This window comes from Ipomoea triloba, chromosome 3, assembly GCF_003576645.1.
Source record: "Ipomoea triloba cultivar NCNSP0323 chromosome 3, ASM357664v1".
Classification (NCBI taxonomy): Eukaryota; Viridiplantae; Streptophyta; class Magnoliopsida; order Solanales; family Convolvulaceae; genus Ipomoea; species Ipomoea triloba.
The window spans coordinates 1,372,675-1,388,147 of NC_044918.1; the positions used below are offsets into that span (position 1 = coordinate 1,372,675).

The following is a 15,473-nucleotide window of genomic DNA, read 5'->3' on the forward strand; positions in this document are numbered from 1 at the left end:
TTGTTTTTTCTTTCATTATTTCTTTTTAATTTTTTTTTGAAGTAAAAAACTTTTTAAAAATAATTGGAAAAAAAAAAATAGAACTCGACATTTACTTTCAATTCGTGCTCCACGTCAATTTGGATCCCACTTTGCAACCTAGTCAGCAATTTAATTTAATTAATCAAAATATCTAATCACACTGTCCATACACATGTGGTTACGTGAGTAATCATGGGTAGGCAACAAATTAATTTATTAATAACTTTATTCAAGGAGATCTTAAAACTACTATTTAAGGATGTGTATTTAGCCATTTAGTAAAACATGTTGTTGATACTCTAACCGGCTAAAGACTCAGATAAAGTAACTAATAACTTAGGCAAACTCTGACGGGCGACTCACGCCTAAGAGATCAGACCAATAGAGTAAATAGATAGCCCAATCGAATATGTGTTTAACCAGCTTAGTTAATTAATTAATTTACATAATAATTACATATTAAACAAATCAGTGCCGGACAAATTAAAATTGGTGTGGGGGGAGGGGGGGGGGGGGGTTAATATTATAACCAATAGTTTATCATGTGCACAATATATAGTATTATTAATGTATGATGGCAATCGAATTATTATTATTGTAACAAAACTTGAGGCCACAAGTGTGACAACTATGATGGCTTGATTGACCATGTATCTAGGCAGTTCATTTCATTGGTAGAAATTGATTTGCCAATTGCCTTGCATTTTACCCTACATATATTGTGATGTCTGACGAAGCATTCATTATTGTAAGAGAAACTATATTAATGTTATATTAATATAATATATGAAACTTATATGCATTTTTATTCTCTAAGTTATAAGTGCATACTGTCAAAGACCTTGTGGTCTAGTGGCATCCGGTGTCCCGGTTTACACTCCCACATGGATAATGGGAGTGAGTTTGAGCCTGAGTTTGAGCCTCAGTGGTTGTACCGGTTTTGACTAGTTGATAGCATTTTAGTGGTTTTGACTAGTTGATAGCATTATCTGATTGTAGAAAGATGTTAGCTATTAGTTGATAACTTATTACATGTAAAATGACTTTCTCAAAAAGCTATTTTAAGCAACTTTTTGAATTTTAATGTTTTGGAGCAATATGCGGTTATTATAACAAACTAATTAATCAAACACTTATATTGGTTGTTTAACCAAGTCGAACAGCTAATAATAGTCAAATAAGTCAAAATTAACTAATAAACTAACTATGTTACCAAACATGACCATAATTTTCAAATTTCAAACTATGTTACGTATTTGGTACTCACGTAACAAACTCAAAACCTCTACTACGAAAATCATGGTTTTGAAGGTCCTCGATATGTATAAAAGGAGAGAAAGAAAGAGACTGCTAGATATATGGATTAGGCAAGAAAAAATATTTTATAATCATTAGTTTCTATTAGATCAATTACTAGATAGTGCGACATTTATCCCAATAATTTGTACATACAATATATGGATTTAACAAGAAAAATGTAGTATTCTTTAAGAGGTTAGGGCCATTAATGCATGCAAAATAAATTTTGTATATGACTGTATATCATACGATATAAGTAATACTTTTTATAAATTCATAAAAAAGTATTTCATTTTAATTTTAAAGTATTACATATATATCAATTTCACACCAGACTTACTCCGAAATTGATACACCACTAAGTGCTATGAATTTACTAATTTAGCATTCATATATACTCTAATGGATCGACGCGGCGGCAGAGAAACGACTACTTAAACCCATTCATTAATCTAACCACTTCGAAGCTAGCTTGTTGCGTGCAAACATGGCGGATGGGTGACGCATATACAATTTTACCCACTAATAACAATCTTATAATTAATTCAATAATTGCTAATATTAATTAAGCTAAGGGTTGTGATTCATATTATGCCCGGTCCAATATAATAATATGTTTAGTCAAGAATTTAATTTAATCTAATGTAAATATCTGGTCCTCGTGTCCCTACATATATGCGTTAATTAGGCACGTAATCATGGTTAGGCAACACAATTATTAATGTTTATTAATATTTAATTACAATATTATATTTAACCTATCAGTAACGATGCCAAAAATCAAAGAAGACTAAGTTAATATATATTATAACCTATGACGATGGCAATCGGTATCGATCGGTTTCTTATTTCGACAAAACTTGAGGCTATAATTGTGACAACTATGAAGCAGGCCTAGTTTAATTTTGTTCTTACCATGAAAACATGAACCCGGCCTGTGGTTTTAAACAAACAAAATATTATTTTGAGAAAATGATACATTTTATCTTTTAATTATTTATCAAATAGCTTTTTAAACTCAACCCTAATAAATTTTAGGTTGGGGTCCTTTTAATTTAATGGGTCAAGTTATGCTATGTGAGTTTCGATCTCTAAAAGTCCTCTCTTTTAAGGTATCAGTTCGTTTTTCTGTAGTGCTATATGCAAAGACACATGTTGAGAATCTTGCCGACAAAGAATACGTGACACTTGGCAACGGAACAATAAGATTAGTCACACCACTAGTCAGCATTAAACAGATTAAAGTTGATAGGATGACAAAGAGGACATTTCACAGTTCTTCTATCCGTTCAAATGAGTTCGGTATCCCGATCATACAGGTCGAAATGTACACTAACTAGGTTACGATACGATAAAAAAAAAAATACAGCATGCTCCGTATTCCCTTATCAGTCACTTTCCTTTTTATTTTCATTCATTTATGACCATTAATTGCATGCATCATGGTGAAGGTACCTTTCTTCTGCTCTAATGGACGCGGCGGCAGCGCCATGAGAAACAATTGCTTCCCTGAAAGCTATACACATTAATTAATCCACTTTGAATCGGTTTTTTTTTTTTTTTGAAAATTACTTTGAATTGTTTTATGTTCTGATTTTACCAATAGTCCATAGATGATAGTGGTGAAAATATAGTAATAACAATTATCAACATGCGATTTAATGTAGGAATATTTATATCACATTTTATATTAAATAATATGTTTAATTTTTCCAGGTTCAATCTCTAAAAATATAACACAATTACTTCAAAACTTAAAACGAAATATTTTGTGATCCTTAAAATTTTATTTAACATGAACATAATTAAATTTAATATACAATCTTTAATTGATTGAAAAAATTTGTCAAATTTTTTTAATAAAAATGGTAGGCTCTCATAATAGATTTATTATTTCCTTCCCTATATAATGATTATTTTAATAAAACTTGTGGCTGTAATTGCGACAAGTATTAAGCAGGCCAGGTGATTAAGATTGATAATGAATCTAGGCTATTCATTTCATTGGTCAATTTTCGATTCATTGGTTTTCGAGATTTGTAATTGGCCATGCATATTGTGAATGGCTGACGATGCATTCGATCATAACCACGAAGAATTATATTTACTCAATCTCATTTGGTGTATTTCATTCAATTAATGAAACTTGATTATAAGATTAAACTCTTGTGGTGGGCATAGATTTTTTGGGTTATAAAAGATTGAGAAAGTATATTTAGAATAAATACTACCTTATAAAAATTATGAGTATTTCAAAAAGTAAAATAAAATTAACATGATTAAAGTTATTTTTAATTTAAATTTCTATAACGTTCTTTTTTTTTTTTTTATGGGAAAAGAGATGCTAAGTCTCGGATCTAGTTCTGCGGGAGGATGCACCGCCCACGTCCGGAGCAAAGAGATCAACCAAACCCTTCGGAGAGTCATCGAGAAACCAGGTGTCCTAACCTTTATTATGACCAAGATTAGTCAAGGAATCCGCACATTTGTTTCCTTCCCGAAATGTATGGGTGAAGGTAATCCCTTCAAACATTGCCGCCATGCCCATGCAGTCATCAACCAACGTGAGCTAGCTTTCTTCCTTTTCCTTACCATCTTGCATCAAGTCAATCACCGCCTTGAGTCCATCTTGATGTTGATCTAGCGCAATCCCTTCTCATGGCAGAGTCGTAGACCCTCCCTCGGGCCCACAACTAAAATTAAAATTTATATACAATTTTTTTGTGAAGAAAATTTATATACATTAAAAGTACGGTTAAACACACACAAAAAAATTAAAAAAATACAAAAGAAAATAAGTAAGAATAAAGAAAAATAATAAACATTACAAGTAAAATGTGACAGAGAAAATACTATATTGCCCAGAAAATGATAATCAAATGTGTGGAGTATGACTCTTGAATTTAAAAGTCATGACTTCTTTTATGACAATATTATTAGGATTCACATGAAGAAATAACTTATCCGTGCTCGCCATATCATAATATCATATAGTAAAAGTTAGAAAATACTAGAGTAGAAGAACTCTTTTTTTTTTTTTTTTTTCTATGGAACCAATTTATGAAATAAATTGGTTCAAGGACCGCAGGGCCATACACAATGAGGCCACTTCTTTTATGTAGTGGATCATTATAATGCCTAATGTGGAATACTGAAAGCCCAATCATAAACAAAGGCCCTATAACATATGATTGATGGTATCCAGTTTGGACGGCAAATTATTGCATGGACCATGGTCCACACAGCTATGTGGACCAAAAATAAAAAGTACATTATTTTTGTACTGAAGGTACATTATTTTTGTACTGTAGGTATATTATTTGATAATATATCAAATAATGTACCTTCAATACAAAAATAATGTACCCTAAAATAATGTACCTACAGTACAAAAATAATGTACATCCAGTACAAAAATAATGTACTTTTTATTTTTGGTGTGGACCATGGTCCATGCAATAATGGTTGAGTTTGGACCTCTCAAGAGTCGAGAGTTCCAAAGTTTCACCTTAATGGTTTTTGTTTCTTAAGAGAAAAATTCAGAATCATTATTTGATGATATATGCTGAGTTTGATCTTGTGTCAAGTTTAATTTTATTGCAATCATTTTATTTTTATACTTTTTTATTCTCTAGAAGTGGATCAATTTAAAGAACAAAAATAAGAAGAATTTTACCCTATCGAGATAGCTTAAATGACAGTTCAATCAATGTTTAGTCTTACTTCTAGCGGTGGCCTATTTGTGCATATAACTGTACAAATAGCGAGAAGCCGAAAAACTTATAATCACATAGGCCTTGAAATGGGTTCATGGGATACCTAAGTTTTATATATACACACACACACACACTTACTTCAAAACATGAGATAATATAATATAAAAATGAAATCAATCTAATACAAATTTTACTTTTTAAAAAGAATAAAAATATTTTTCATTCATCAAACACCATGCTCTTAGGCTATCTTCACACATGCAATTCTCTCTCTTAGAAGTCTTTACATTATTTCAAAAGGATAAATAAGAAACAGTAGTACATTATAGTACCACATGTTGTAGCACCAAACTATAATATGTACCGGAGAGAGTGGGTGCTAAGGATTATTGCTTCAATCATTGTGGAATTGAACAATGGAATGTCTAGGCAGTAAGCAGATGGTAAGAGGAGATTGAACAAAAAAGGAACAGTGACTCAGTGAGAGTGAGACCAGAAGCAAAGTATAATACAGCCAAAAAATCTGACCCAAAAAATATTTTTAAAAAAAATACTAAATTTTAAACATAATCAAAACATCATCATTGTACAATCTTGGACGATTTATTCTTATCCTTGGGTTTAAATGGCCAAAATTTTTTTGTCCTACCCAACAACCCTTAGTAGGATCTGTTGATTTTATGGTCACGAGGTAGTTAGACAGCGAACCAACACAACCGTAAAATAAATAAACTAATAGAATAAAATGCTTGATTGTAATGAGTCAGAAGGTATTTATACTAGAATAATGATCATTTAGAAAGAAAGCAAGAAGATCTATAACAAATTTGCATTTAGAAAGATGACTTAAACTACCCCAAACCGTCATAAAATTTGCATTTAGAAAGGTTACTTAAACTACCCCAAACTGTCATAAATACTGCTTAATATGGAATAGGAAAGTATCTCGCCAAATCTGGACAAGATCCTTAATGATTCTCGCTTTGCTGCCCCTGAGTGTCGCACCCGTTCAGGCACCACGACCAAACTGCCAACGTCAGGCAAGCCTGTGGGCAACAAGACCCAGCCCATCCACTGATAAAGGTTACCTGTCAGCGGGCTCTGAATACCCGAACACTCCGGGCGAGATGCCCCACTCGGGATATCCATCAAGATCGGTGGACCAATACTTGTACTAACAAGAAGCTAGCCACCATCTATATTATTAGGTACTATCAGTCATTCGAGAATCAATTAATTTACTCATGATAGCGATTTATACATTCTTATCGTGTCAAGAAAATGAAAAAAGAAAAAAAGGGCACCGAGAAACAACTCGTGCAAAGCAACAGAGTAGCACCACAAGATTAATGGTGTCTCCAGTCCAGAATACATATCACCTCAACTTTAACACCTGCTTGCTACTTGCTACTACCTTCCAGTAGACCATGAATCATAAAGCTGCACTATGCTCCAAAAGATTGCTAGTCAAACTTCTTCTCCAATAACCATCCTACAGACTGATCCAGCTTGTTTGTTATTATACACCTTTACCAATTTGATGTTATCGACATTTCCCTTGGATCAATATTTGTCCACATCGACTAGATATGATAGAAATTCGGACTAATATATAAGACTTGGGTAGTCATAAAAGAAACTTTATCATGGTTAAAGAATAATCGTTGGCAAAAAATGTATATTCAGTCTGATTGTCAACAAGTCTGCCGACTCTTCAATAAACCTACTTCGGACTTGACGCACACCAATACTAGGCTACCGCCATTTTTAGATACATTAGTAAATCAGTAAATGTGCACTCGAATACTGGTCTTTGCGTTTGGTAAAAAAAAAAAAGCTTTTATAGTATAACAACATGAGGATGTTGTGCCAAATTAAGGTAGACAGGCAAAAACCCAATTTTGCCTCAAGTAGTGGAACATCTTTGTTACCCACACTATTGATTAGGTATGAAAGCAATATGAACAGTGTGTTCCAACTCTATCACTTCAATGTATGCAGCATGTACAGATAGATACATGTATCTGCAGACATTATTGCTGAGAAAAAGGTGGCAAGTTGTCAAGTTCAATAAGCACAGCCAAACTATACAATTTGGGGGGGCTTTTAACTTGCATTCTGAAGATCAAATAAACACTGCCGGCAAGCCAAGAATTGCAATTTATTATCATCTGAAGATTCAGCAGAGCTGAGTGAATCAACCAAGAATTGATGCAAACACTTGATTAGGCAGAAGAGATGATTGCCGTGTGGAAAATGTGTGCCTACACCGGCTATGGAAGATGGAAAAGGATCGGTCACTTGAGTGGGGTGCAGAGATGGGTCATATAAAGTACAAGGGACAGTACAACAGATTTGAGAAGCCCCACAATCATTCTATGGCCATGGCTAAGTGAGAGACAGAGGGATCTGTAAACTGCTGATCAAGTCTCCCTGTATTTGATTTTGCATACAAGAAATCATCTCTGAACTTCTCTTACAACCTGGAAGTCTAATCTCCAATTTAGGGAGTTTTTGGTATGCCCTAACTCCATATACATTGTTGGTGGGAGTGGAATATATCCCCACCCTAGAACTGGTGTGCTGACTTTTGGTCAAGTGGCCGACCACTTAAACTCGCTCCTTAAGCAGGATTCAACCCAATCTCCACATTTCGCCCAATCTCCAATCTAAGGAACTCCTATGACACCCTAACTCCAAAATATTATTGGTGGGAGTCTAACATCATTTGATGCTGAAATGTTGACTTTAAGTCAAGTGATCGATCACTCGAGCTAGCCTGCAAAAAGGGTACCGTACCAAAGCAAAGCCTTTTCCACCCTATAAAGAGGCCTCTCTCCTTCAATTTCCACTCACCCCAAACCATTTAATTTCCCCATCCTTCAAATTAAACCTAGCTTGTGTCTCTGCAGGGCAACACCAAACCAAACCATTTAATTTCCCCATCCTTCAAATTAAACCTAGCTTGTGTCTCTGCAGGGCAACACCAAACCAAACCAAGCCATGCAGCCCACTGAGAGCACAGAACTCCACTACCTACTTGCTCCAAACCAAAATCAACTCCCTACTCGTTCTAATTTGAGCAACAACCCCAATTCTCCATTCCAGCACTTCCCCCTCACACTTCCCAACCCTTCATACCATCCTCTCCTCCAAATGAACCCCCAATTTCAAGACCTCATCATCTCCCACCCGGCATGCAATTTCAGCAGCAACTCAACCTCTGACGAAGCCGAGGAGCATCATCAGCAACAGAGCCTGATAAACGAGAGGAAACAAAGACGAATGATATCGAACCGGGAGTCCGCGAGGCGGTCCCGAATGCGCAAGCAGAGGCAAGTGGATGAGCTTTGGTCCCAAGTGGTTTGGCTCCGGAACGAAAACCACCAGCTCTCGGACAAGCTAAGCCACGCCACGGAACGCCATGATCAGGCGGTTCAAGAGAACGTTCAGCTCAAAGAAGAAGCCACTGGGCTTCGCCAAATGATCACAGAGATTCAGCTTCACTCCCCTTTCCCTGCTGCAGGCTGCACCTTAAAAGACATTCATATTTAATTTAGCTTTGTTTGCTGTGGCTTATCTTCAAACTTAAAACTCTCTATAAGTAACTCAGCACGCACATTGCACATTCTACATTTATATATGTTTCTGCAAAAACCCATGATTTCAGTTTCCTCTGATCTCTCTCTTTTGTTGCTGGTCCTGCATGTCCTAGCTGGTAGCTGCACGTACAATAATAATGTTCATGTTCGATTTTTGTGTAAGTTGTCTATTTGTCTTCTTAGTTTAGCTAATCAACTATAGATAACTTAGATTAGTTTACCTTCTATTCGTGTAGTCCTTTGTCCGTTTATTGTACCTTCCAATAAGACTTGTAGGCTTTTCTATATCTAAATCACTAAAATAATAAAGATTTTGTATTGTCCTCTTGGGTGCGTTCAGGACTTCGGGTGGTATGGTCCGCTTAGAATTGACAAGATTCAACATTTTCGATCAAGTGGACACACGTCATATTCTACACGTAATTGACATGACAATTGGCAAGTAAAACTCTAGTTATATGTTCGGTTACTAAAAAAAAAAATACTCAGTAATAAAAATTATGACATGTAAGTTTTCTAAATTAGTCAAACATCGATCATATATAATATAAGAGTTCTATTACATAAGACTCTCAATTTCTAATTTTTTACTATAACTCTGTGATGCAATAGAAGATGATGAGTTATCTTCATCTCGTAGGACTCAATGAATATGTCAATATTAAAATTTTAAATGAGTAAAACTTAAGAGTCAAAACAATATTTGCCTAATATAAAGTATGGATCATCAAGATTATTATAACTTTCTCAAGTAGCTAGCCCGTGCATGTGATTGTGCGAATATAATGGGTCTTATGGATCATCAAGATTATTATAACTTTCTCAAGTAGCTAGCCCGTGCATGTGATTGTGCGAATATAATGGGTCTTAAATTTAATGATGATAACATTATATTGCAAGAGATTGTGATCCTAGCTAGTCTAGATACGTTTGGTGAAAGCAATTGGATTTGTAGAGTTGGAGACAAGTCATTTTTGTGATTGAAAATGTATGGATACGTGAACAAAAACTGTTGTCGTAGTGCTTGTTTCTTTTCTTTTCTTTTCTCTCTTTTTTTTTTTTAATCAGAATATTTATTGAAATTCTTCCCTGTTACTCCCTATCAAATTACTCATTGAGCCAAGGACCTTGTGATCTAGTGACATCAAATCCTTCCCTTTATACGGGAGGTGGTGGGTTCGAGCCTCAGTAGTTATGAACAGATACTGCATTCTAATAGAGTTAGTAGTAGTAAAAAAAAAAATCAAATTACTCATTGAGTTATTTTGGTCAATGTTTTTTTTTTATCCTTGTTTATTTGTTTATTTATATCATGATTAAGTCACTCATAAGAAATTATAAAAAATTTTGTATACATTTTTTAAAAAGTAAAAGAAAAATATTTTCACTCAGTTATTATTAAGGTGCCAAAACTNTTTATGAAATAAATTGGTTCAAGGACCGCAGGGCCATACACAATGAGGCCACTTCTTTTATGTAGTGGATCATTATAATGCCTAATGTGGAATACTGAAAGCCCAATCATAAACAAAGGCCCTATAACATATGATTGATGGTATCCAGTTTGGACGGCAAATTATTGCATGGACCATGGTCCACACAGCTATGTGGACCAAAAATAAAAAGTACATTATTTTTGTACTGAAGGTACATTATTTTTGTACTGTAGGTATATTATTTGATAATATATCAAATAATGTACCTTCAATACAAAAATAATGTACCCTAAAATAATGTACCTACAGTACAAAAATAATGTACATCCAGTACAAAAATAATGTACTTTTTATTTTTGGTGTGGACCATGGTCCATGCAATAATGGTTGAGTTTGGACCTCTCAAGAGTCGAGAGTTCCAAAGTTTCACCTTAATGGTTTTTGTTTCTTAAGAGAAAAATTCAGAATCATTATTTGATGATATATGCTGAGTTTGATCTTGTGTCAAGTTTAATTTTATTGCAATCATTTTATTTTTATACTTTTTTATTCTCTAGAAGTGGATCAATTTAAAGAACAAAAATAAGAAGAATTTTACCCTATCGAGATAGCTTAAATGACAGTTCAATCAATGTTTAGTCTTACTTCTAGCGGTGGCCTATTTGTGCATATAACTGTACAAATAGCGAGAAGCCGAAAAACTTATAATCACATAGGCCTTGAAATGGGTTCATGGGATACCTAAGTTTTATATATACACACACACACACACTTACTTCAAAACATGAGATAATATAATATAAAAATGAAATCAATCTAATACAAATTTTACTTTTTAAAAAGAATAAAAATATTTTTCATTCATCAAACACCATGCTCTTAGGCTATCTTCACACATGCAATTCTCTCTCTTAGAAGTCTTTACATTATTTCAAAAGGATAAATAAGAAACAGTAGTACATTATAGTACCACATGTTGTAGCACCAAACTATAATATGTACCGGAGAGAGTGGGTGCTAAGGATTATTGCTTCAATCATTGTGGAATTGAACAATGGAATGTCTAGGCAGTAAGCAGATGGTAAGAGGAGATTGAACAAAAAAGGAACAGTGACTCAGTGAGAGTGAGACCAGAAGCAAAGTATAATACAGCCAAAAAATCTGACCCAAAAAATATTTTTAAAAAAAATACTAAATTTTAAACATAATCAAAACATCATCATTGTACAATCTTGGACGATTTATTCTTATCCTTGGGTTTAAATGGCCAAAATTTTTTTGTCCTACCCAACAACCCTTAGTAGGATCTGTTGATTTTATGGTCACGAGGTAGTTAGACAGCGAACCAACACAACCGTAAAATAAATAAACTAATAGAATAAAATGCTTGATTGTAATGAGTCAGAAGGTATTTATACTAGAATAATGATCATTTAGAAAGAAAGCAAGAAGATCTATAACAAATTTGCATTTAGAAAGATGACTTAAACTACCCCAAACCGTCATAAAATTTGCATTTAGAAAGGTTACTTAAACTACCCCAAACTGTCATAAATACTGCTTAATATGGAATAGGAAAGTATCTCGCCAAATCTGGACAAGATCCTTAATGATTCTCGCTTTGCTGCCCCTGAGTGTCGCACCCGTTCAGGCACCACGACCAAACTGCCAACGTCAGGCAAGCCTGTGGGCAACAAGACCCAGCCCATCCACTGATAAAGGTTACCTGTCAGCGGGCTCTGAATACCCGAACACTCCGGGCGAGATGCCCCACTCGGGATATCCATCAAGATCGGTGGACCAATACTTGTACTAACAAGAAGCTAGCCACCATCTATATTATTAGGTACTATCAGTCATTCGAGAATCAATTAATTTACTCATGATAGCGATTTATACATTCTTATCGTGTCAAGAAAATGAAAAAAGAAAAAAAGGGCACCGAGAAACAACTCGTGCAAAGCAACAGAGTAGCACCACAAGATTAATGGTGTCTCCAGTCCAGAATACATATCACCTCAACTTTAACACCTGCTTGCTACTTGCTACTACCTTCCAGTAGACCATGAATCATAAAGCTGCACTATGCTCCAAAAGATTGCTAGTCAAACTTCTTCTCCAATAACCATCCTACAGACTGATCCAGCTTGTTTGTTATTATACACCTTTACCAATTTGATGTTATCGACATTTCCCTTGGATCAATATTTGTCCACATCGACTAGATATGATAGAAATTCGGACTAATATATAAGACTTGGGTAGTCATAAAAGAAACTTTATCATGGTTAAAGAATAATCGTTGGCAAAAAATGTATATTCAGTCTGATTGTCAACAAGTCTGCCGACTCTTCAATAAACCTACTTCGGACTTGACGCACACCAATACTAGGCTACCGCCATTTTTAGATACATTAGTAAATCAGTAAATGTGCACTCGAATACTGGTCTTTGCGTTTGGTAAAAAAAAAAAAGCTTTTATAGTATAACAACATGAGGATGTTGTGCCAAATTAAGGTAGACAGGCAAAAACCCAATTTTGCCTCAAGTAGTGGAACATCTTTGTTACCCACACTATTGATTAGGTATGAAAGCAATATGAACAGTGTGTTCCAACTCTATCACTTCAATGTATGCAGCATGTACAGATAGATACATGTATCTGCAGACATTATTGCTGAGAAAAAGGTGGCAAGTTGTCAAGTTCAATAAGCACAGCCAAACTATACAATTTGGGGGGGCTTTTAACTTGCATTCTGAAGATCAAATAAACACTGCCGGCAAGCCAAGAATTGCAATTTATTATCATCTGAAGATTCAGCAGAGCTGAGTGAATCAACCAAGAATTGATGCAAACACTTGATTAGGCAGAAGAGATGATTGCCGTGTGGAAAATGTGTGCCTACACCGGCTATGGAAGATGGAAAAGGATCGGTCACTTGAGTGGGGTGCAGAGATGGGTCATATAAAGTACAAGGGACAGTACAACAGATTTGAGAAGCCCCACAATCATTCTATGGCCATGGCTAAGTGAGAGACAGAGGGATCTGTAAACTGCTGATCAAGTCTCCCTGTATTTGATTTTGCATACAAGAAATCATCTCTGAACTTCTCTTACAACCTGGAAGTCTAATCTCCAATTTAGGGAGTTTTTGGTATGCCCTAACTCCATATACATTGTTGGTGGGAGTGGAATATATCCCCACCCTAGAACTGGTGTGCTGACTTTTGGTCAAGTGGCCGACCACTTAAACTCGCTCCTTAAGCAGGATTCAACCCAATCTCCACATTTCGCCCAATCTCCAATCTAAGGAACTCCTATGACACCCTAACTCCAAAATATTATTGGTGGGAGTCTAACATCATTTGATGCTGAAATGTTGACTTTAAGTCAAGTGATCGATCACTCGAGCTAGCCTGCAAAAAGGGTACCGTACCAAAGCAAAGCCTTTTCCACCCTATAAAGAGGCCTCTCTCCTTCAATTTCCACTCACCCCAAACCATTTAATTTCCCCATCCTTCAAATTAAACCTAGCTTGTGTCTCTGCAGGGCAACACCAAACCAAACCATTTAATTTCCCCATCCTTCAAATTAAACCTAGCTTGTGTCTCTGCAGGGCAACACCAAACCAAACCAAGCCATGCAGCCCACTGAGAGCACAGAACTCCACTACCTACTTGCTCCAAACCAAAATCAACTCCCTACTCGTTCTAATTTGAGCAACAACCCCAATTCTCCATTCCAGCACTTCCCCCTCACACTTCCCAACCCTTCATACCATCCTCTCCTCCAAATGAACCCCCAATTTCAAGACCTCATCATCTCCCACCCGGCATGCAATTTCAGCAGCAACTCAACCTCTGACGAAGCCGAGGAGCATCATCAGCAACAGAGCCTGATAAACGAGAGGAAACAAAGACGAATGATATCGAACCGGGAGTCCGCGAGGCGGTCCCGAATGCGCAAGCAGAGGCAAGTGGATGAGCTTTGGTCCCAAGTGGTTTGGCTCCGGAACGAAAACCACCAGCTCTCGGACAAGCTAAGCCACGCCACGGAACGCCATGATCAGGCGGTTCAAGAGAACGTTCAGCTCAAAGAAGAAGCCACTGGGCTTCGCCAAATGATCACAGAGATTCAGCTTCACTCCCCTTTCCCTGCTGCAGGCTGCACCTTAAAAGACATTCATATTTAATTTAGCTTTGTTTGCTGTGGCTTATCTTCAAACTTAAAACTCTCTATAAGTAACTCAGCACGCACATTGCACATTCTACATTTATATATGTTTCTGCAAAAACCCATGATTTCAGTTTCCTCTGATCTCTCTCTTTTGTTGCTGGTCCTGCATGTCCTAGCTGGTAGCTGCACGTACAATAATAATGTTCATGTTCGATTTTTGTGTAAGTTGTCTATTTGTCTTCTTAGTTTAGCTAATCAACTATAGATAACTTAGATTAGTTTACCTTCTATTCGTGTAGTCCTTTGTCCGTTTATTGTACCTTCCAATAAGACTTGTAGGCTTTTCTATATCTAAATCACTAAAATAATAAAGATTTTGTATTGTCCTCTTGGGTGCGTTCAGGACTTCGGGTGGTATGGTCCGCTTAGAATTGACAAGATTCAACATTTTCGATCAAGTGGACACACGTCATATTCTACACGTAATTGACATGACAATTGGCAAGTAAAACTCTAGTTATATGTTCGGTTACTAAAAAAAAAAATACTCAGTAATAAAAATTATGACATGTAAGTTTTCTAAATTAGTCAAACATCGATCATATATAATATAAGAGTTCTATTACATAAGACTCTCAATTTCTAATTTTTTACTATAACTCTGTGATGCAATAGAAGATGATGAGTTATCTTCATCTCGTAGGACTCAATGAATATGTCAATATTAAAATTTTAAATGAGTAAAACTTAAGAGTCAAAACAATATTTGCCTAATATAAAGTATGGATCATCAAGATTATTATAACTTTCTCAAGTAGCTAGCCCGTGCATGTGATTGTGCGAATATAATGGGTCTTATGGATCATCAAGATTATTATAACTTTCTCAAGTAGCTAGCCCGTGCATGTGATTGTGCGAATATAATGGGTCTTAAATTTAATGATGATAACATTATATTGCAAGAGATTGTGATCCTAGCTAGTCTAGATACGTTTGGTGAAAGCAATTGGATTTGTAGAGTTGGAGACAAGTCATTTTTGTGATTGAAAATGTATGGATACGTGAACAAAAACTGTTGTCGTAGTGCTTGTTTCTTTTCTTTTCTTTTCTCTCTTTTTTTTTTTTAATCAGAATATTTATTGAAATTCTTCCCTGTTACTCCCTATCAAATTACTCATTGAGCCAAGGACCTTGTGATCTAGTGACATCAAATCCTTCCCTT

General features: G+C 35.5%; 2 protein-coding genes across 2 annotated transcripts; both read left to right on the forward strand.

Annotated features, from left to right (window-relative positions):
- The first annotated feature begins 7,215 nt into the window (after window positions 1–7,215).
- LOC116013880 (basic leucine zipper 43-like) lies at window positions 7,216–8,963 on the forward strand. The gene has a single exon (XM_031253841.1). The coding sequence runs from the start codon at window positions 8,040–8,042 to the stop codon at window positions 8,589–8,591; it is 552 nt and encodes a 183-aa protein (XP_031109701.1). The 5' UTR covers window positions 7,216–8,039; the 3' UTR covers window positions 8,592–8,963.
- Window positions 8,964–12,891: 3,928 nt separating this feature from the next.
- Window positions 12,892–14,639, forward strand: LOC116013900 (basic leucine zipper 43-like). The gene has a single exon (XM_031253861.1). The coding sequence runs from the start codon at window positions 13,716–13,718 to the stop codon at window positions 14,265–14,267; it is 552 nt and encodes a 183-aa protein (XP_031109721.1). The 5' UTR covers window positions 12,892–13,715; the 3' UTR covers window positions 14,268–14,639.
- The last annotated feature ends 834 nt before the right edge of the window (window positions 14,640–15,473 follow it).

What these genes read in the sequence shown, in the direction of transcription:
- LOC116013900 (XM_031253861.1), top strand. Translation starts at nt 13,716, where the DNA reads ATGCAGCCCACTGAGAGCACAGAACTCCACTACCTACTTGCTCCAAAC.
- LOC116013880 (XM_031253841.1), top strand. Translation starts at nt 8,040, where the DNA reads ATGCAGCCCACTGAGAGCACAGAACTCCACTACCTACTTGCTCCAAAC.